Raw genomic sequence first — 24801 nt, forward strand, 5'->3', positions numbered from 1 at the left:
AAGTTTTTACAGCAGAATATTTAGAGGACTGGTTGTGTAAAATTAAATACCTGCAAACTGATCCTATTGAGACAGCCACAATATGTTGGCCCCATAAAAATTTAACAACTAAACAATAACATTTGAGTGGTCGAGTTAAATTCTACTTAATAAAGGTCTCCTGATATATCTGGGTAGTACACTACCATAGTCTGGTCATGTGATTTAATGTCTTTAGGTTGTACAAACAACAAGAACACAAACACAATAAAATATAGCAGAATTTATTTGGCAGACCATTCTAACACCACTCCACCTGCCAAAATTCCATTTCATTATTTGTTACAAAAGTCACAAAGACACTTTCGCATGTCTAAAATACAGTAGTAGTTATAAATAGTAATCCCGCCACCGGGTGACGGTGGATTGTACCATCCTAGTATACTCAAGTACACAGTGTACTGTACCACGTAACAATCTCTCCATTTCCACAGCTCCTGAAAAGGCAAATCAACAAGAATCAACAAAAACATTTTGGTCACACAGACACAAGACACTAAATATCTGTACATCACACAGAGACAGCTAATGGTCTGTTTGCAGCACTAGAACATCGTGTCGAGGTCTATAGTGAGTAGTGATATATAGGTTCCTGTGTAGCATGGACAATCACAAGATACCAACAAGTAAACGACAGCAACAATATGCATGTTAAGTCGACAGAAACATTGAAAAAAAAAAGTCAAAACATTTCTTGGACCAGACAATGAAATAATTTATGGATTTTGTTTTCAACAACGATAACCAACATACTTTGCATCAACAGGTCTGTCATCAACCATATGCAAACTCTTTCTTTTTTCTTTTTTTAAAAATTGTTTTACAGGTAAAGAGAAAATCACCTGCTGATGAGAAATCAACCAGAATGACTACATACACGTATTCTGAACAAGCTTTATGCAGGATTATTACACCAAATGTTACAGTAGTTCTTAAAACCAGAGATTAAAAAAAAAAAAGAATAAAAAAAAGGAAAAAAAATGTAAGCTAAATATACATTCCTTGTATGATTGAATCTTTCTCCAATGGATGTAAACGACAAAAGTTAGAAATATTATTGGTTTTTCATACCGATATTTCGAAGTAACATATTACTTATCAAGGTGCAATGAGACACACCCTAATGATTATCAGTATAAATCTACAGCAAACTTGGATAGCTGCAACAGGGCAAGCTTCATACAGCAATATAGGAACCACAATACCATCAGGATGTCACCACCCAAAGGGAGATAATCTGACATAACGTCAGTTACAATACATACAGTACATTTAAGTACAATCCCCCTTCGTAATAAGTTATTAATGGGATATCCATTTCAATCCTGTGTAAGCTTGAATAAGAAATTATCTACACATTTCAATTTTTCACTGACAATATTTCCATACCTTAACACATCACATATTGTAGATGGCAACTTCAGCCAACTTTTTTAAAGAATGTACACAATTCATTATAACTTATTTTTTTTTTTAGATAACTCCATCTAGTAGGATTTTTCTACATTAACATAGCACTTTTTAAACCCAAGATTTACCTCGCGTATAAAAATATGTAGGTACCTTTTGCAATAAGTGTTTATTACAAGGACGCTTTAATTAACCACCCGTCAACATGCCAACACTTCACATCAGTAATGACTCTGATAAACCCAGAAAATGAGCCTCATAATGCTAGTACATCAGATTTCATTGTGTTGATTTTTGGTCAAAATAAATGAAATAATCCAAAGTTACCATGTCCATATTAACCAGAAAACCTGTGTATTTGACTCTTTTACTTCACTCCTTATTTTCCTATATAAAGTTACCTTAATGTCAAGATAAATTTCATCATACAAATGAATGTATAATCGTTTACCTACTTTTATATAGCAACTTCCAACGTAATTATCTCATATACATAAGAAACTAAAATTCATTTTGTAAATATTTGGTCAATGAGATTTAATTGACATTGACTTCAGTGGAAGATTTCTAAAATAATTTAACAACCATCATTTTAAACAAAATGATCAACATGCTTGTGACTATAAATATATATAATTCAAATAAAAATTTTAAATAAAGCAAAGAAATTTTGACATAAATACAAGTATATAGCTACATGACACGTACATGCCTAAATCTTTCAGCTGTATCATGTCCTACATTACAGAAAGTTTCTAAAATGAAAGTGACATATAAATTTCAAGACATATATGTTTAGACTGTTCTAAAGGCAAGTCAGAATGTAGTGTTTTTTTCTTAAGATAAAAGAAAAAAAAGACCATATTTGATAGGCCTTCTCGTACCTGGAGCCATCCAGATACAAACCTTAAATATTTTCTATTGGACACATTTATAATGTACCATAATATTTGTTTCCTCTTCGACATTTTTAAAGACATACATAATGTATAACGTATTTTTGTAACAGCTATAATTGGAAAGTTAATTTGGAAATTTTGAATGATTCTTGTCATGGTGGTCTACACCTCACATTCTTAACTTCTTAACAAAATATCCGGATCACAAGAAAGCTGTCTGCAACAAACTTGAGCTCTCAACACCAAAATCTCCATTCTAGGCTCCAAACTAAGTGTACTTATTTCACTTCAGCCAATTTGATTCAGTGTTAAATGAATAGGTTAGCTGGGACTATATTTGAGAGCAATGTACTCATTATATACTTGTACCCTCAATGTCACTGTTCTACTTTTGAAAAATAAATTTATTTATCCCTACTTCAATGGAATTGAATTTAATTCACAAATAATGATGCAAGTATTTGCTGCTGATTCAATCTAAATATTTTTCAATTTTTAAACACCCTTGGCCCTTTCTAAATTTAAAATATATAGACAATACTAACTTCGCATTAGCGTTAAAATAGTAGAGACTGTTATATATGTTCCTCAAAATTCCCTTTGGCAGAATATGACAAGAATATTAAAATCTGCTAAAAGAGCTCTTCTTATAATAAGTGACCAACATCCCTGGAGAACGAGAGTTACAGCCTAATCGTCTCAGCCAAATAGACACAGACAAATACTAATTATAAATGGGAGTGTGTAGAGCCTTAATTAGAGAAATAAAGGGTTATTCCAATCTCTTGACAGAATCACCAATCCGCGACAGAATCATTAGAGACTAGACTAGAAAAGTATTTCAATCGCAGACAGAATCACTGGAGCCTAGCCTAGAAAATTATCCCAGTCTTTGACAGAATTACTGGAGCTTAGTCTAGAAAATCAACCCTGTCCCTGACAGAATCAATGGAACCTAGCCTAGAAATTTAACCCAATACCAAATAGAATCAATGGAACCTAGTCTAGAAATTTAACCCAATCCCAAACAGAATCACTGGAGCCTAGTCTAGAGAAATGGTGGAAATTAACTTCAAATTACTATTCTATTCCTGACAGAATCGCACAGATAAATAAAATTTCTTCTGATACCATCCCCAGTCCTTCATAAATACACTTGTTTAATAAAGAACATGTCCATTGTCCAGATTCCTCGTCACATTTTACACATTTTCTGAACCATATTGTCAAGGTTCTCTTTCCAAGACTGTTGACCATCTCCACCCTGCTGCTGAAACTTATTGTTGAATTTCTTCCGTAAGTCTTCTCGCAGTTCTTGCCGTTTTTCTAATATTTTCTTCTTATTGGCTTTAAAGTGCTTTATTTCTTCCTCCGTTATAAAATCATCATCGTCTGAAGAACAAGGCGCCTGTAATGTACAAACAGCAAAATACAAAATATTGACGAATGGATTTTTAAAAATGAATTTCATAATTAATCAGCGATGAAAATAGAAAACCGGAACAAAGATTGAATTTACCATTGTTTGAAATTATGAATTTTGCTATTTTCTTAAGAGCCAAAAAGACTAATTAATCAGCCAATTGGCTGAATATTTTCACTTCCTACTTTTAGGATGTAAAAGACACTGAGGGCCGTATCAATGCAGTTTTGTATGGTATGACTTAACGTCCCAGTTACTGACCTCTAACATATCAAGGAGACTCAGTGTCATGTTTTGTTGGAGAGGACTGGAGTTGGCACTGCTACAACTTTCGGATGTCTGGAGAATATCACACTAGCAAAGAAAAAATGAAAATATAAAGGAAATCCAAACTTTAAAGAATTTGAAATTAAAATCAAAGTTTAACATACCAGCTTACAAATTTTGCATCAAAGTTGTATGTTCTGCTATGTATTAAACAAAAATAATCTGCATCTGAAATGAACTTAAGTATGAGCTAAATCAATATTAACTTATTTACAACATTTAAAAAAATTCTATGGTATATAGAATGTTTGTTTTGCTTACTTTGTGTTTACTTCGGTGACTGTTTTGCTTGTTGGGGGAGACCTGAGACAAACAGTTGCTACACGTATCTAACCCATCAGTGGAGGAACTACACACACTATCACCACCTGAAACACATAATAGAATACACATACCAATTAATGTCTCTGTAGGCATTAATTATACATACTAGTTAATATCTCTGTAGGCATTGATCATACATACTAGTTAATATCTCTGTAGGCATTGATCATACATACTAGTTAATATCTCTGTAGGCATTAATCATACATACTAGTTAATATCTCTGTAGGCATTAATTATACATACTAGTTAATGTCTCTGTAGGCATTAATTATACATACTAGTTAATATCTCTGTAGGCATTAATTATACATACTAGTTAATATCTCTGTAGGCATTAATTAAATACGCATACTAGTTAATGTCTCTGTAGGCATTAATTAAATACGCATACTAGTTAATATCTCTGTAGGCATTAATTAAATACGCATACTAGTTAATGTCTCTGTAGGCATTAATTATACATACTAGTTAATATCTCTGTAGGCATTAATTATACATACTAGTTAATATCTCTGTAGGCATTGATTATACATACTAGTTAATATCTCTGTAGGCATTAATTATACATACTAGTTAATATCTCTGTAGGCATTAATTATACATACTAGTTAATGTCTCTGTAGGCATTAATTATACATACTAGTTAATATCTCTGTAGGCATTAATTATACATACTAGATAATGTCTCTGTAGGCATTAATTATACATACTAGTTAATGTCTCTGTAGGCATTAATTATACATACTAGTTAATATCTCTGTAGGCATTAATTATACATACTAGTTAATGTCTCTGTAGGCATTAATTATACATACTAGTTAATATCTCTGTAGGCATTAATTATACATACTAGTTAATATCTCTGTAGGCATTAATTATACATACTAGTTAATATCTCTGTAGGCATTAATTATACATACTATATATAGCTAGTTAATATCTCTGTAGGCATTGATCATACATACTAGTTAATATCTCTGTAGGCATTGATTATACATACTAGTTAATATCTCTGTAGGCATTAAGTGTACATACTAGTTAATATCTCTGTGGGCATTAATTATACATACTAGTTAATATCTCTGTAGGCATTAATTATACATACTAGTAAATGTATCTGTAGGCATTGATTATACATACTAGTTAATATCTCTGTAGGCATTAATTATACATACTAGTTAATATCTCTGTAGGCATTAATTATACATACTAGTTAATATCTCTGTGGGCATTAATCATAAATACCAATTAATGCATCTGTAGGCATTAATCATCAATTCCAATTAATGCATCTGTAGGCATTAATCATCAATACCAATTAATGTATCTGTATGCATTGATTATACATACAAATTAACAAATTATCTGTAGGCATTACTTATACATACCAATTAATGGACAGTCATTATAATACACATATATGTATGGTTATAATTTATGCTGCACAAAGTTTTAAAACACTCTCAAAACAAGCTTACTCAGAGTATTACTGAAGTAATACATGCCCCCTACTTCAGGAATATTTATTTAGAAGATAGGATTAGGCATAACACACATTGTGAATCGTTTTTATCTCGATGTGTATCAAGCAATGCCTGTGTAAAGCATTTGTTATTTGTTTGGTAAATGGTCCTACTTACGACATGTAGACAAACTAATTATAAGAAACACATGCCAAAAGGGTCAGAATTGCTCACTTTCCTATTTACGCCCATCCTTTGCCCGAGAATTCGAAGGAGAAGGGATCGGGTTCAGACTCTCACCCTTCATTTACGTAACACCGAGCCATCTTTAATTAACAATGCTAAATTTTGTCACCCGCATTTACATGACATTGAGCCATCTTCAATTAACAATGCCCAAGTTTTGTCACCTTCCATTTATATAACATTGAGCCATCGTCAATTAATAATGCCAAATTCAGTCACCCTCCATTTATAAATCATTGAGCCATCTTCAATTTACAATGCCAAATTTTGTCAAAAACAAAACCCTTTATCTGTGAAAAGGAAGAAGGATATTAAAGATTAACTGCAGTGTAGTATTTCCCTCCCAAATTGGTCCCTGTTCCTCTGACCCCGAGCTTTAAGGCAAGTACATATAAAGTATTGAGTTTGCCTTACCCATAAATGCCCCTGACCTAAATGATTTCATTAAAATCCATTCAGCTATTCTATTAAAAAATGTTTATGGGCAGGCAACCTGACAATAATTGCTGTACCATGGGAAAGACTCATTTATCTTCTGGATTACTGAGTGGGGGCCCACGTAATACCTCGACCTCCTTATAAAGAAAATAAATCCATCAAGATATTCATGATAAGATATCTCTAACACAAGATTTTAACTTCGAAAATCATGAAGTGCAACCTTTACATTGTAACGTTTTACTTTGACTGATGACTTCTAAAATCTAATCTAGTGTAGAACTTGACAGTGTTATGTAGTTGTGTTGTATGAATATCCCGTACACAGGCTTTGCACTGAGGCACAAAGGATTAATATGTAACCCTCTTTACTATGTTCAAGGAATGAAAAATTAACCTACCATCTTGACTGCTACAGACACCATCAGAACAAAGGATATCTGAGCTGCTAGAGCTGGGAGCACTACAGTTCTCGCATCCCTCCACATCAGAAGAGTACCCAAAATCACTGTTCTGACTCTCGCTTCGTAACGGTCGATCTAAGTTCTGACCACCACGGCAGCTTTCTCTTGATGTTAATGTTGTGTTGGAGTTCTGGTCAACAAAGATGCTACACTTCTCTGCACAAGGTCCATGACCTGTTGTCCGTGGCTTCAGAGTAGCTGCTTTGTCACACTGAAAAATTTTGTATTGTTACATGTACATTAAGTGCATAATAGAATTCCAATAGATTAGGACAAAGACGAAAAGACACAACCACTATACCTGTCCTAGAAAACGATACAAACAAGACAATTTGGCGATTTAGAATACCCCACTGGATGTGAAATTATATGCCAAGAACGTACCCTAAGTATGAACTTGCAGTGACTTGTAGTGTAGGAGATTCTTTGTTGCAGGTCAAAATATAGGTGTGAGTGACCTATTTTGATACACAACACATCGCCTTACACAGGTGAACCCATGCTCCAAGTATGAATTGCCAGTAACAGAGCCTAGAAAAAATAGCTGAAGGACGACAGAACGATAAAATGCAAAATTATAGTCTTCTCCAACCCCTGGTTACCCAGGAGGGACTAAACTTGTGACACAGTTAAAAAAAAAGAAAAGGGACAATTCTGATTCTGTTCAATTTTTGGTATAAATTGCTCATCACAGGGTTTTATAATTAGCCTTTCATGTGTAGCAAATTTGCTACAACATGAGGCCATGATTGCAGTTGATCAATAACCATTTGGCTATCTACCATTTCATCAATGTAGCAAATTTGCAACATCGAAAAGCTCTGATAGAAGCTGATCAGTTACTATATGGGCTGGCTTCTATCAATTTGTTGCACAATGCAATTATATACGAGTCCAGGTGTAGTTGGAATTACCACAATACTCCTACAGAAAATGATCTTTCCTAGCATGTCTAATTTTCAGAGTCACTGGACCATAAATTCTGGATGATAATCCATAAATGAAGGGTGTGTTGGGTTGTCCACTAATTAAGTGATTTAACTTATAACAAGTTTGATTCAAGGTATCTCACATTTTTTTAGCAAAGACCTATACATGAATCTTTAAAGTGAAATGTTGATGACACCACAGTTGCGGAAACAAAGTAAGACCATACTCTTGCTTGCTATCCTGACTTTTTGACAAAGGCTAGACAAAAATCAGATTGTGAAGACATCCTTTTTGCAATATAATTTCCTAGATATCATTTGTTAACGTATTTGTCCATTCTCTATAAACATTGATACTACACTGCTATATGGCAGTGACCACCAATGTATTGTATTGTATGTTATAAATACTGATGAGCTGTAAAGCTCAACGTCAATAAATAAATTGAATTGTGCCATTGAGTTTCATAAAACATGACCTGACTGTAAACTATTTCAAAAGAGACCTACCTCACAATGAGTTTCCTCCTCTGGATCCTCTGCACAGTTCTCTTTCTCCAAGACTAGTTGGTTTGACTTGGCCTTCTTCTTTTTCCTCTTCTGTCGTTTTTGCTCCCGTTTTTGTTCTTTGGCCCTCTCTTCCTCCAAAATCTCCTCACACATAAGTTCCAGATTGGAAATTCCTTGTTTTCTTTCTAATGCCATCTGTAAATGTTATCAAATGTGTCTGTCCATCCTCGTTTGTCAACTAATACATATATATGTATACACAGCTTATAAATAATTTCATATTATTTTCCTTGCCAAATCAACAACATGTAACCATATTTCAGGAGTGTGAAAGAATCTTTAATTTCAAGCAATTAAACGTAGTTTCATATTTTTGGTTTTAAATCAATGTTTGTAATATATACCTGGGAATACACCTGTTAAATGTCAATTAAGACCTCCTAATGTCAATAAAGGCCTATGTAAGGTGTGAAAAATGACTTTAACAAGTCACCTTAAGCTCTAAAATTAAAATCCAAGATTGTTATCAGTTATCTTGGTTTGGGATCTGCTACCGAGTCTCAAAATGTAATGGGCACAACATATACAAGGGTACTTGTGAAATTTCAGAAATGTTCTTCAAACTTTGAGATATAGTGTAAAAAATACTTGTTTGGTGGTCCATGGATAAAGCTATACAGTTGTTTAATTTCTCAGTGCTAATATAAATATCATATATAGCTAATACTGATCCAGCTGAGGCCATCTTGCAGGGACCAATTTTGCAGGCATCATATTTTGCACAATAGATAAACAAATCTACATTTACAGAGGTTATAGTTGACAAAACATTTGTTTTCGTACTATATTTGGTGACTGCAAATATAACCAAAATTAATCCCATGTATTTATAACCAAGTATATAGAGTAGTCCACCATCTGATGAGGATGAGAAAGAGGGTGTCTTACCTCAAAGCTTTTCTTCAAGGCATCAACTCCGAGGTAGAACAGGATCTGCCATGTTTGTTCCTCCGCCTTCAACTTTTGCCAAATACGATGAAGACGATCATAAACATGGATTCCCAAACATGTCAGCACTTCTTCCTGTGCAATGTCCAAAGTTTTGGCATGGCGGTCTCTTCTGCTCCTGAAAGGAAAATAAAACTGTCTGTACTTTCACAATGCCACAATTTTTCTATGTCCACAATTAAATCAAAACCTTTTCAAGCAATCAAAGTAAACTTGATATCTACAGTACAGGGTAATTGAAACTGATCCCATGGAGAGACCTATTTCGGTATATTCATTTACAGACAGATATTTTTTGTAAGAGACCTGAGCACTTTTATACCATGTACTTATCATTACTCTCCTGCTATTTTTGGCCCTGCCCTGTCTGTACTAGAACACTCACCCTCCTGCTAGTTCTGGCCCTGCCCTGTCTGTACTAGAACACCCACACCCTCCTGCTAGTTCTGGCCCTGCCCTGTCTGTACTAGAACACCCACACCCTCCTGTTAGTTCTGGCCCCAAACTGTCTGTACTAGAACACTCACCCTCCTGTTAGTTCTGGCCCCAAACTGTCTGTACTAGAACACACACCTTCCTGTTAGCTCTAGCCCTAAATTGTCTGCCCTAGAGCACTTACCCTCCTGCTAGTTCTGGCTCCGCCCTGCCGATGAGGTGGGCTATAAAGTCAGTATCACACAACATATGGATATGCCTTTCATGTGGACAACAGCGGAGACCCTCATACAGTGCAGCACAGTAGCCCACCTCCTTTGTACAGTCTATATCCTCCACCAGGATATTATATGCACGTTGGACTTTGGACTTGCATTCAGAACAAAACCTAGAGGAACGACATATCAAACAAAAATATTAAAGCCAATGAATACATAAATCCTAGGGAGTAAAGTATCCTATTATATAAAGGTTGAATCTGTTATAATGAATAGGGAATTAAATAATCATGCAGTATACAAGGAATTAAACTGATATTTAAATTGATGAAGATAGCACTTTGTTTATATATAGACACTGCTTCATTGGTCTTGACAGTAGACCCTTGAGAGTATATGTTTTTGACTTCCCAAAATGAGGTTTTGAGTGGAGGGACATGTCTATACGACATGTGCCTTGACCCTTAAAATTTCTAAGAAATAGTGATTTGACTTCTGAAATCGCTAAAAATCAAGGGTTAACTGGATGCCCTGTTTGAGTTTTGATTAGTTTTGTTTTCACGATTTTCTCTTGTTGTTTTTGAGGAACCGATACTCAACTGTAGAATATTTATTTATAACTGTAGAATATGTATTTACCTGTGTTTTCTGAGGTAAGCTTCGAGGGTATCCGATAGGCTGTCTGCATCAATTAAAACTACCTCCTCTCGACACTCCTGGGCTAACAAGTCCCAGATTTCTATCCAACTCCTGGAAATTTGATAGACAGGGTCAATTTTGTCCTTAGAAAATGATGTAGATAACAGTTTTGAATTTATCTATTTTTTCTCATAAGATCATTCTTTGTTTAGAAAGAGAAAAAATAAAATAAACATGTGAATTTCTGAATAATGAGATTGTCATAATAGATACATCTCAAGTAAATTAATGGTATTTTTTTTTGTAAATCTATGCTTTTAACCCATTTCGGCACATATAAAACTAACATTCCAACCCATTACCTAACAGTTAATTCAAATTAATTCTCTGAGACATCATCTCTGATAAAAAAAACCCAATATTTCAAGAAATTATCTCTAATAATATATTAAAAGTCACTGCTAATCAGTGTAGTATATAATCATATTAAGCCTACCCTGTTGTACGAGGCTTGTGTGTGTCTAAAGAATGTAAGTTGCAACGCTTGTTCTTCTTGCTTTTTGGAATTGACTCCATGATGGAACTTAGTTTTGCTCTGAAAATGAAAAGTGAAAAAGATTGATTAATTCTACAATAATTCTACAAAGTTATATAATTAGAAACTGTAAAATCTTGAAATTAGTAATTTCTTAATGACTTGAAATCTCTATACATGTGCTTGACCTGAAATTAACTTCCTCCCCAACACCAATTAAGTTATCACCACATTTAAGGTATTATTTACTACATGTTTGCGGACATGTACAAGCAGTGATCATCTTCCTGATTTGAGAAAAGTATAATATATTAGGTATTTTAAGTTTGAACTTTTGTACTGTTTGAATATAACATGTCTGTGTACAATAACTGTAATAAACATATTTTCAAAAATGATTACGCAATGTAGCTACTATTTGTCACAGGATTAATACATTGCTAATAATGTTGATAACACATGTTACAGCTGCTGTTCACAGGTTTAACAGTCATGACCAGAAAAACAAGATGTTTATCACATCTATGTCGTCAATAAGACATTCAGTCTCCATGAAATGTTAAATATTAAATACAATGTTAAAATATGTATACACGATAGTTCACTACATTATACCTATCAAAGGATGTTAAAACTGGAGTTTTACTTGAAACCTACCTAATAAAATAATTAAAATCAATACAAAGTAATTGTTGTGAACTTTAAATACAGATTATTGGGCAGTCTGACTGAGGTTTGAGCCTCAGGAAAGTATGGTAAACTTCCTTTCAACCAAATTATAAACTGCATGACATGTTTTTGGTATATATAATGCAATCGTCAACATATATATTATTCAACAGGTGTGTATAGGGGTGTTACATCTCCAACAAAATCATACTTATGTTTGGTTGAAAAAAGATTAATATAAGCTATTGTGAAAAATAACATTGGTCACATGTAAATATTTTGTATCTATATGTGTCACCACCCCAATCAAATTTAAAAGTTTGAGCTCTTTTTCTTTCTTCTTAAATAAATAATTACTTGCATATATGCATGATCCCAAAGAAATTCTATCATAACCTGGCTCTTCATTTTGTACATGTAAATAAGTTGGATCTTCATGTAATGATTGGTTAATAATATATAGGACAGCGTTATTATTTGTTTTCATTTGTTAGAATTTAAATTAGATGTATACATTACAGTACTTTACTGTGCATTCTATTTCATGTGCTTTTGTGAGAACTGTATCTGGTCAGGTGTTATAGAATCTTGAAGCTGCTTTCTCTGCTGGACTTATTGGATTTATGGAGCTATAACACTTTCGATTTTAAGTGTCAACCTAAATATTTTGATAGAAAAATAATAATAATAGGAAAGCACCACCTACCTATGTATGTTAAATAATGCATACAAAGCACGGGGATCAAACAGGTTATCACGATTAATGGACAGCTCAGCCCGCTGTGTAACGATCAGAGGTTCTAGGGCAGGATGCTGCGAGTCTACCAACTGATGAAACATTCTTTCCACACTGAAACAGATTAAAAAATTTACAGGTACTTCTAATCTTAATGTAATCAATTAAAATACTGCTTTTTATTTTACATTATAATACATCTGATACATAATTATATAAATATACCGTAATCACTGTATATTATGATACAAAATATAAAACACATAGTGTATATAGACGTTTGTTGTATGTTCACTTTCGTTGGTTACATATTGGTGCTATATATGGAACCATAAATATACATACATACAATGAATATATTGTTGAATGAATTTAAAAGCACCAAAACCATTAAAGAAAGTACAAACAAACATTTCATGTTTGATAAACAGTATACATATATTTGCAAAGCATTTTTTTCCCTAGCAATCGATATCAATGAATGTTCTGTCCACATATATATAACCACAGTAAGTACAAAAAATTGGTATCTGCCTGAATTTTTTTCTTTAACATATAGATACATACCTCCGTCTACAACCAACACAAGGCACAAGATGAGTTAGCAAATTCATGATATTTTTGCTAGACACCATCATCTCGACAGCAATCTCGTCTTTAGACAGGGCACTGAACCGCTGGACAAACAGCTCCAATTCCTTCTGTTTGATGCCGCGGGCACTCTCACAGTCCACACACGTGTCATTGAACTGAATCACCATCTAACAGAAAGAGACTTTCAGCTATAATCTAACATATTTAAATCATCAAATATATATGCAAATCATAGGGCGAGCTGTATTTCTATGGTTCTTTAAACTTCTTAAACAACTTTCTGGTTATGAATAAATGATAAAATCCAAACATTGTCAATTTGACTAACAATAAAAAACATATATTAAGTCATAAAAAGGTGTCTGTTAATCTAATTGCACAAAAAAGTCTGAGATACATACTGGTAATATTATCATATATAATTTATAAACATATGGAATGAATCGTATATACTATTTTCCAAAGAACAAATGTTTTTTATGCTACATATATGCATCACAATGGATGTAAAGTTTTAATCATTATCTGGTATATATTATTTGCTCTAGCTAGGTGATAGGACCCCTTTTCTATCGTGCGAGGAAACAAAGGGGGGAAAAAAGAACAATTTTCTCAGACCGAAAAAAAAAGCAACCTTACTTATACATTACAACGGAACCAAAACCTGTGCCTGGTGAATACATGTATAGCTATATTTAGTCTAGAAATCAATACTGCAGTTTCAGCTTGAGTATGTAAGGTTTATATTTGGATGCCGAAGAGCTACAAGTTTCAAGGTATATGATCACCTTAATTATACCACAAAAGTGATTTAGTGTTTACACTTATATATATATATGTGGATAATTTACTGTACACAGTACTAGTGAATAAAATATTCCATAAACATATACCGGTATAATGGCCTTTGATCTATATTTTGATACTAAATGACATAGATCACTAGATCTACGTATACTCAAAATATTAATGTCACCAATTCAGTTTTATTAACATGATTGATATTTAAAATCTAAATGATACTTTTAAATGTACTCAAGTTATAAATGACATTGGGACCCAATGTCAAAAGATATTCTATACAAATAAATGATTTTCTTTTCAATATTCATTTGTTTTAGCTCATGTCATAGTCCAACATTTACATTTGCTCCGCATGTGCATTTCTCCATTGACACAATGCTAATTATAAGAGGCAGTTGCCACCATATGCCTATATCACCCAGTGCCTCAATGACAATGTAAATAGTAAAATACAAGTATTGAACAGTGGTTTTAATGTTGTTATTGTCGATATGGCAGCAAGAAAAGATGGATGGTGGGAAAATGGCATGGGAACCCGTTACATTTGCCCACCATACATCTTGCTTCCATATTGACAATAACAACATTAAAACCGCTGTTCATTGCTTAAATGTGCCTGTATAATTATATATTAATTACTCTTGCATAATTATGACATTTCATTTAGAGGATTTTCATTTAATTCAATGATTTTCATTTGTTCACAGTTGGCATGCATGGTGGGCTAGTAGTAGAATGTACATATATATATCTGAATGAAGGATTGCCAGTTTGAGTGCCAACAAGGACGCTATATGTTGTACCTTTGAACAAGAGACTTTCTATTTACTTATATAAGCTGTTAGTGCTAAATGGCAGCTCCTTCTATCCGCTCCTTAGGGTGTTGAGAAAGGCATTGCCTGATTGCTAATTATACTAAAAAAGGCCCAATATATACATTGAACCCTTGATAATCCGATTATCCGAACACCTTTGTTCCCAGCCCATACCGTCCGGATTACGAGTTTTCCAGACTGCAGAGTTTCGTCGACCATGGTCTAAAAAATTGTCATGTAAGAGTTATCTCCCTCGACTATATACAATGTGGGATGTTTAAATGACATACTTCCATTTCATAAACACGTCTAATTGTCAGTCTTTTAAAAAAATAAATATAATTATGTTTCTAATATGATTCTTGTTTTGTTTTATTTTTTAGAAACTAAAAAATAAATAATGTTTTTTAAAGAACATGTAACTGAACCCCCCCCCTTAGTTTTCAAAACTTGTGTTAATGATGTTAATTGCCGATCATAAATTTATTACATGTATTTGAGATTGATTAATTATCGTATCACGTCATACTGTATGTTAATTAGTGCATGAATTCTTGCTAACCACTTAAAGTTGCCATATGTAAAATAACTATGACTATGGCAGCAGTTGCTATGACTACGCACAGTGTAAAGCGATAGTCGGTACAGCTGTAGACACGGGTGACATGCCCCGATATTTTCCCCTCCACGCGGTAAAAAAAATCGGGAAATTTACTAATAAAAAGTATGTTCTGTTCCCAAAATGGAGTTCCGGAATCAGAATCCGAATTCCCGGACTGATGAGTACAAATAACGTTACGGACATCCGTTCCCGTGCATTTCCGTCCAGACTACAAGTTTTCTGGATTATTGCGGTTCCACTGTATATGTAATGGCGATTTGAATCAGAATTTGAACAAACCAGTAGTGTTCATGGATGGTATATCGTTGCTTAAATATATTTTGATGCAATAAAGCTGAAGGCTGAAGCAATTAATGTCTGACAGTTTGATAAAAGATTTGACTGACCGTGGGTACCCTTAAATTTGTTTATATATAAGAAAACCTAAAAAATATTGAACCATGCCAGGTAGTAGATGTATACATCTGGATATGTTCATATATATCATACACAAGGACATGTAAATATTTTTAAACTTAGATATTTCACATTATTTTTTGTCCGATTTCTTTTTCATAAAGGTCCAGAGCATATATATAAAAATTATGATGAGTCCCTATAGCTATATACTAGGAGATTTATTGAGCATTGGAAGTTTAAGATGTAATTATGTATACCCTTTTTTCCACATTTAGTAAATACCAATACTTTTGTAGGTAATATAGAAAAACAAGAAGTGACTTCAATCCCAGTGAAAATGCTTTTAGTTTTAGTGTACAGGATTTGAAATGACTAATTACTATATATAGCTAGCATACAGCTTTTAGATACTGGTCAGAATTCCAGTTTACCATAATTAGGTAATGATCATCCAGGACCTGTTTGACCTATATCATTTTGTCAGACATTCAAATATATATATATATACATTTAGTGATAAAGGACTAGTTAAGCCCCAGGATGCAAACCCTGAATATTTTCATTGCTGTTTCTTTTGCTTCAAATCCAATTTCATGAATAAAGGGTGGTAATTTTGAATCTCCGCTAGAGGGCCAGAACTGACGACTATATCCGCCAAGGGTTCGTGGAGTGTAACGTAATCAGAAGCCTTGGCTAGCGAAGATGAGGAGATTGAGAGAGACTGTGTTAAAGCGCGCTATTGACCCTGGCCATGGGTTGTGGTCTTTTGGAGTAAAGACTGTCAGAAAATGAAGTAAGAATAGTAGTAAAAAGTATTGATTCCAGCTGACAGAAAGGTTCTTTATAATCATCTCTTGAATTTAAATTTGGGCATTCACTATACCTAGAGACAATGAGAGGTTGCTAGTTCAAGCTTAACCTAATTAGCCCACAGGCCAAGGCTAGGGTCATGTGAAAAAATTGTCGTAACTGATGTTACTCCATCCTGTTAAAAACAGACATTGGAAACTGAAGATCGGACGATATGGTATGTCTAGGTACAAATAGTTCAATCACAAACATTGGGACATACATGTCAGCAGTTTGCATTCGTTTGCATTAGGTAATGGCTATACCTAGCTAGCTATAACGTTAACAAGTACATGATCTCATGAAAAAATAATTTTAAATATCCTATCATCTAAACACCACCACTTTTTTGTAAAATTCCTTCTGAACGGAATACCTTTAGGGATAATTTGTTTTAATAATGTGCATATAAAAGAAGCATATATCTACAAGTAATAGATATACCAGTAATTATATAAGAATCCCAACAGCCATGTATGGATTTAAGTAAAAATGATACAGCACGGACGGGTCCTAAATCATTAGCGATGGACAATATTTGATACCGTTATGTACTTCCATTAACAAAAACCAAATAAAATTGTAATGGTTACTAAATCATATGTGATCAGTATTTTGACAGTTGGGGAAGGTCACCAGTATTGTCAATTTTTGACCTCGTGAACTTATGACCCAGAGCATAATGTATATTAGCTGCATTACAAGTGATCGTTGTCTGTCATAACATCTTATCTTTTATCACACAGGAGAAAACATAAGAAATATATATTTCTGTTGATACCTTTAAGTCATCATCCACAGTAATGGGAAGTTGTCGACGAAGGAACTGATAGTCATCCGTTTTGCAAACAGCTACCAGCCGCGCCATAGCGAGTTTTTGATAATGTCCTTTGATTTATACGAATGTTGGGTCTTCAAACTAGCATTGGGCACTACAATGGTGCACACAGATAATCAGTTTACCGACTTTGAGTAATTTTTCCACCGATAACATTGGATCGGCAACCTGAAGTATGTAGAGCAACTTACAACATAGCCACAGCCCTACGACTTCCGTTTCAATAAAATATAGTTCACCGGTTATAATCATAATACAATGACTATGTTGCTTTTTTATATGAAACCCGATCAAATGTATAATCTCAATTCATTAATAAGGATACAAATGTTAATTTATTTCAATTGCTCTTTATTACGAACATAAAGTATTGAGGCGTGTATTAATATCTCGCGGAGGGACTATTTTTATTTTCCAACCTCGTTCCAAGGTCACTGCAGTGTCGATAAACACGCACGATACACGCTGTTCAGGCTACACAACGCATGGGAACGAGACATCAATAAAAGATATAGGCGGGGAAATTCAAATGTCGGATTGTACGAAAACTTTTTAATATAACTAGAATCTATTACAAAACCAACACATATCTTTGTTCTCCAAAATTTGGAAATACATAGCACCTCATATCTTCCTGTGGTATTCCTTTGCTCTAGGATTTCTTCTATAAATATTATAAGACTGCTTGATATCTAATAAATAAAAAAAATAAAAAACAAAAAAACAAAAAAACTCACCAACAAAGGCTAACCTTTACTATACACATAATGGCTTGTATAAGGTTTACCACCTCAATTTACATAAGATTATAGAGTAGACGAAAAAGACCCGACGATTGATATAATGTAATACATGTACATTACCTCCTACATGTAGCGTACATTAAACTTCGGTTTTATTAAGCGTTAAGGATTGATTACGGTAAATGTTGATTCTATTGAAGATTTTATATCATATAGGCACCTAATATAAAGTGAACTTTACACGTGTAGAAGGAGAGAGATGAAACAGATTGAGGCTGACGAGAAAACAATGAATGCTGATACAGTCAATAGTGAGGTTATATTAATTAATCAATACAGATGGTCTGTTGCGTGACAAATTTTGTATACGCCATTGTTACGGAAAGGACGTAAGTAATTTGTATAACGTTTGTCTAATCCATTTGCTTTTATCTGTAATAAAATTCATTTAAACTGAACATAAAATTGTTTCTTTGTTGTTAAGTCCAAGAACCAGCACTTATGTTAAAGAAACCAAGCTATTGAGGGGAGATAACTCTTACAAAGATATAACGAGCTTGAATACGTTTTAAAGTAACTTGAATACAAATATAAACAGACAAAAACCTCTATTTATAGTACCAACAAATGAAATCGACCACTTATTAACTGTATCTTTTGTTAAATTTGATAGAATTTCAATTATCCACAAAGATATGCTACGCGTAGTACAGCTAAAGGTCGATAGCACTATCCCCGATGTTTCAAAAGTGATAACTTCATGTAAAATCTAGTATATGTATCAATTATTTTACCTGATAAAGAAGAAAAGGAAACCGAATTGGCACACAGCAAGTTGGAGTCTGCAGTAGGCGACTGTTTACGTAATAGTTTCAAACCAAAGAAGATAAGGAGCTGGATTTATAATTCGTACGATGCTACATGTTACAATGAGTATAAGTACAAAAACGCCTAGCTAAAAATAAATAGATAAATAAATAAATAAAATAAATTTTTATTAAAAAAAAGAAGAATTTTCTGGCCATATAACATGACAGAATGCAATTAATGGCTCCATTTCAAAGATTTTTAAGATAGATTTACCTAGAGTTATCAGCTTTATTTAAAGGGAAAATCAAATAATCCGACATGGGGTTGTAATTTATTTCAGAAATCTTTGTGCTTTTTCAAATTTGTATATTTTCTTTTTTTTGCTGCGGTTTAGAGATCAAAACATACTGAGATTTGGAAACTTACTGATCTCAGAAGGATGACCACGACGAATATTTGTATATCCCAAATCAGAAATACCGATAGAATAAAGACTATTTTATGTAGGGCAGTTTAAAGTGATAATAATGAAATGTAGTAAGTATTAGTTATGACTTAGGAGCAAGATGACATGACATCGCCAAAATAATTTGAAGAAATTCGCAGAAGGACGGATCCAAGAGGTAAAATTCTCATGGACGAAGTAAATGCCGAAACCATTTGTCGTCTTGTTTTCCTACCACAGTAAGTAGATCCGTCGCCAAAGGTCGGGTGTCTAAATGGCCTAAGAAAAAATACAATAGCTTGTATGTGCGATTGGTAGCCTCTGCAGTTCTACGTTTACAAATAGTCATTTAATCCAAACATGTACACAGGCAAGAATAAATACGGCGCCCTTTTTGTACCAAAAAGAAAAGAAGTTTGGTTTTTGGGGAAAATGTTTCGATATCATTTCTTCTTATTTTTTGGAGAAAACTAAATATGAAAATGCTAATAATGATATGTAAGATATCATATTTGCAAAGGAAGAAGTTAAAGTTATGAATACATTAGGAACAGGAGATAAAAATGTGATAGATTTGGAGTTAAGAACAAGATCTTTTTACATTAAGAGACATTTTCTGAAAGATCAAAAATACAACTTCGTATTGCAGCCCATTCGTAATTTCGTGCCAAAACATCTTTAAACAGTATCAAATATTTAAATTGCCCAAAAATAGTAATTAGAAGTTTTCGTGCAAAGTAATATTATAATTGATTGACAATATTGCTATGTAATTTTTGAAAGAAAAACGAACATAGGTGGATAATATGTTTTGCATTGAAATATTGTAAAGTGAACTGAAATAAAATGTTTATATATTTTATCAGGTTTTAGGTTTTATAAGTACACTGGGACTGACATCAACACTAGTAACCAACTAAAGTGAAATTTCCCCTTTCAAAATGGCCAACATGTTCCCTGATAGCTACAAATAGTTCCGATTCTTCCTGACACAGGAGCTTCTCTGGATTTGGTTTGGTTGATTTAGTTTAACGTCCTATTAACAGCTAAGGTCATTTAAGGACGACCTCCCGTGCGTGCGACATGCATGAGTGGGGTGCGTATGTGTTGGGAAGCTGCGGTATGTTCGTGTTAAGTCTCCTTGTGATAGGCCGGAACTTTTGCCGATTTAAAGTGCTACCTCACTGAAGCATACTGCCGAAGACACCCAGCAGCACACCCCACCCGGTAACATTATACTGACAACGGGCAAACCAGTCGTCCCACTCCAAATATGCTGAGCGCTAAGCAGGAGTAGCAACTACCATTTTTAAGGACTCTGGTATGTCTCGGCTAGGGGACAGAACCCAAAGCCTTCCTCACAGGGGCGAACGCTCAACTAAAGGCCAAAAGTGAGGCAGTGTCAAGGGAGACGTTAGGAAGAAGAAAGTTGTTAAGAAAGAAGAGAAAAGAAAAGATCCCAAATTTAGTCGCCTCTTACGATTTCTTACGCCCTAACTGCAGGGCAGAGATTGTGATCAAGACTCTTTGGAATATGTTGAACACTGTTTCCACGATATGCCCGCCTTTTACCTAGAATAACAGCAGTGCATCATGGGATTGAGTGTAAGTACCTGTGTCAACAGAGGATGAACAATGTGAAATGATATCTAGAAACTATATTCTTGTCCAGGCTTTACAATCTGCATCATGAAGAGAGGAGGAAAATATAGAGAAGGGTAAAGGAAGACTCATTGACAGCATATGTGATATCTCCAAAAGATTATGGATGATTTCTTTTGGTCTGGAAGAGACCAACCAACCAATTGTTTTCCCATAGACTTTAGTGTTAACGTTTTGGATTATTTCATTCAAATTCTTGAATTGAATATGACGATTATGGTTTATAACAAAAGTTTAGGGTCTGATATAACACCTAATCAAAAAGAAAAGTTGGGTCCTTCAGCTCAAATTTTCTCCAGGGTAGCCATTTTGAAAATAGGTGAATTTCGCAGTAAAAATTCTCAAAAATCGTAAATGTTTACCTGTTTATTATTACGTGAACTTTTGGGAAAAAAAACAATCGGACTTACGAAATTTATATCAACATTTCTTATTGATAGTTACCTATCAGGCTACATATCTATTTTCTCACTTCATAACATACTGGCCAATCAGTAGCTGCCAGACATTTTATCCTTGGCTCAACGTTCTATACACAGGGGCTGTTTCAAAAATATATTTTTTCGATTGGTTGGTTGTTCCCTGGAAGGTAGGTGTGAAGTCAACATCTCTGTTTCATCAAGTCAATATTTCTTTTTCATCAGTGCGAATTTGAACGTTAGGATGACGATCTCTTTCTCTACGAGATACGCGAGGACCAAGGACACCACATTTTGTGATGAGAGATGAGTTGGTGTTTTGGGTGCTCGGTCAAAATGGTCGAGTTTTGATTGATTGGCGTAGGAAGACTGGTCATACAAATATTCTCTATGAGTAATAATGGGATGTTCCGCCGTATCACCATCAACACCAACATTTCAGGCTGCGACTTTCGTTTTTGAAACACTTCGCACACATGCCAATTTCTTGATCATCAATTAAGTTGACTATTCACTACCTGCTTTTAAAACACCAAGCAACCAATTGTGCTGTTCCTGGTTTATATGTCTCTCCTAAAGGCAACGTAACAACCCGCATCTCTCATTGTGAGAACGATACTGTATTTACTTGCAGAAAATGCAAAAAGTAATGTCAAAATAACAATATGCTTGGCGTATACAAGATCTACATTTGTATTTAGTTACTATAGGTCATGTAGTATATCGTGGTTAACGTCCTAAATATGATTAACAGCGATGGTCAATTCAGGACGTAGCTTATACTTGTATGCTTATTAGGGGTTGTTATAAAGTAGGGAAGACACATGTGTACATTAAGTTAAAATGTCATTTGTTCACAAAAAAATACCCCCCCCCCCCCCCCCCCCCACCCCGCACCCCCCTCAAAAAAAAAAATGCTTAAAAATATATATTAACGGCGTGCGGTATACTTACTGTTTTAAGTACTTTGAAATTTAGGTTATGGTTCAAACATTTCTTTAGTTAAAATGTTCAATGTACAGTAATTGTTTTGTGACCACCTCAGTTCTTAGTTAAGTAATTTAGTTACGTAATTATTTAATTAGGCAAAGGCATGATCGATTAATTTGGCTTAAACATACAGCCAACGGAAAAAAAAAACTTTAATGGTAAAAGCAATGTACCAGTGAGTAGTCTCTAAGCGTAAAGAAACCTGTAGGCCAAACCATATGGGAAATCAAATGCTGGAAACCCCACCTTTTAGAGCTATGTTCACCTCAAACAGCACAAGGGATTTTATGAAGGTTTTCATTGTTTCAGATAGTTTAATAGTATCTTGATAACGCTCAAAGGTTTGACGTAATAAAACAGCTGACAGGTGACCACGTTATCTACGTATACATCACATAAATATAATGCGTCAGTATTCCTAGTTACTTCTCGCCAAGTCTCGTCGGGGACGGGATCCGATTCTTTACACAGTTTGAATTCAAGCATCACCACAACCATCAGTGGAAGTATTTCATAGCTTGAATAACAAATAGACCAGAGAACAGAAACTAAACTTTTCGTACGATTTCACATTAGAACGAGGATAGCTGAAACGACCGTGTTCTATATGTGGTATGTATTTGTGGAAGGAAGGATATTGTTGAATACCATCTCACAAAATTAATGGCACATACTAAACTTCACTTCTGAGGCAGTTACGGGAAAATATTAAACTTAAGCGCCACGGAAAGCTCACTAAGGGATTTAAAAAAAAAAATCCGATGGCATTGTGAATATTATATTTGTTTTGAAAATAAAGTTTTAATATTTGTGATTATATCACCATTTGCTATCTATATCAGTTCATAGAATTTGATCATTCATGCTGTACAGCAGTCCATCTGTTCGTTGATCAGAAGGATAGACATCTTATAAATGCGTGTCACATCGTGATGCTCACTTAGTAAAGGGAGGTATTTAAGTGTTTTGGTGTGATCAATACGTTTTATAAAATAAAGCAATATTATATATTAAGTATTAACAGATTGAAACAAAACAACAATTTAATACACCATAATCACTTTTATTATGCTATTACAATACAATAATTTTGCATATATAATTATGAAGAAATTCACAAACTACACATGTATTAGATATTAAAAACATGATTATGACCTAATTTTTTAAATTTTGGATTCTTTCAATCTTTTTAATGTATTGGTGCTTTGGTCAATGAGTTTGGTTTTGCAGCATACACTACCCATAGACGTATATAAACTAATTATCTGTTTTCCATCAGATTTAAACAACTTTTAAAACAGTATTGCCAGCTATATATGGAAAGTGCATATATATGTACATAGACTTTTGATCAATGCCAGGCAACTGAGTGGCATGTAGTTTATAAAATATGCTCTTAATAATAAAATGATAGTTGTGATTGCATTATGTGTGTCGGGTATGAATGTAATTGTAATCCAGGTATACAAATGAGTTATCTCCCTTCGATTGTTTTATTTCATAATTTTCATTTCAGAATTCTACACGTGGCATATGTTTGAGGAAGGAATACTGTTATTGAATACCATCATAAGTATTAGTCATTCATAAATAATAGAATATCAGAAGAAAAGCCATCAGTATGTTCAATGGTGGTCAAAGTGGTCATTCAAACGTTTTCAAACGTTTTCCATGCCTTATTGATATTCTTCTGAAAAGAAAAAAAATGTAAGAACAGTTGAATTATCAACATATATCAGTGTCGGTGGATTATACTTCGGAATTTGTCATGTGGCATGCGTTTATAGTAATATACATATAAATACCTGCAAATTAAAGTTGAGCCAGAATATTATATGATAATGTATGCACCTGTTATACTTATTGAAGATGCTCTGTGTTTCTCTATATCGAGGACAGAATTCAAAAATACAAAAAAATAACTTTCTAAACGAGATACTTTGAAAGTCGTGAAAATTTTCTTCTTGATGTGTCTGAAGATAAAACAGTTTCTTTTGTATTAATTGATGTCAAAAATAATGTATAATTATAGTCCTGCATGGAAAAGCTATCCCATAGTTATGTTCGCATGACTTCAGCAATGGCCTGAAATT

At 33.8% G+C, this 24801-nt stretch overlaps 1 protein-coding gene across 1 annotated transcript; it reads right to left on the reverse strand.

Annotated features, from left to right (window-relative positions):
• Positions 1–244: 244 nt before the first annotated feature.
• LOC117332523 (gametogenetin-binding protein 2-like) lies at positions 245–17824 on the reverse strand. Its single transcript, XM_033891465.1, has 12 exons — positions 17580–17824; positions 13283–13476; positions 12686–12829; positions 11272–11370; positions 10776–10886; positions 10103–10306; positions 9424–9601; positions 8476–8670; positions 6974–7247; positions 4360–4466; positions 4033–4125; positions 245–3756 (listed from the first exon to the last, which is right to left on the reverse strand). Exons 1-12 carry the CDS (start codon positions 17664–17666, stop codon positions 3544–3546), a joined length of 1899 nt encoding a protein of 632 aa, XP_033747356.1. The 5' UTR covers positions 17667–17824; the 3' UTR covers positions 245–3543.
• Positions 17825–24801: the final 6977 nt, after the last annotated feature.

The sequence above is a fragment of the Pecten maximus genome, chromosome 8, assembly GCF_902652985.1.
Source record: "Pecten maximus chromosome 8, xPecMax1.1, whole genome shotgun sequence".
NCBI classification, from domain to species: Eukaryota; Metazoa; Mollusca; class Bivalvia; order Pectinida; family Pectinidae; genus Pecten; species Pecten maximus.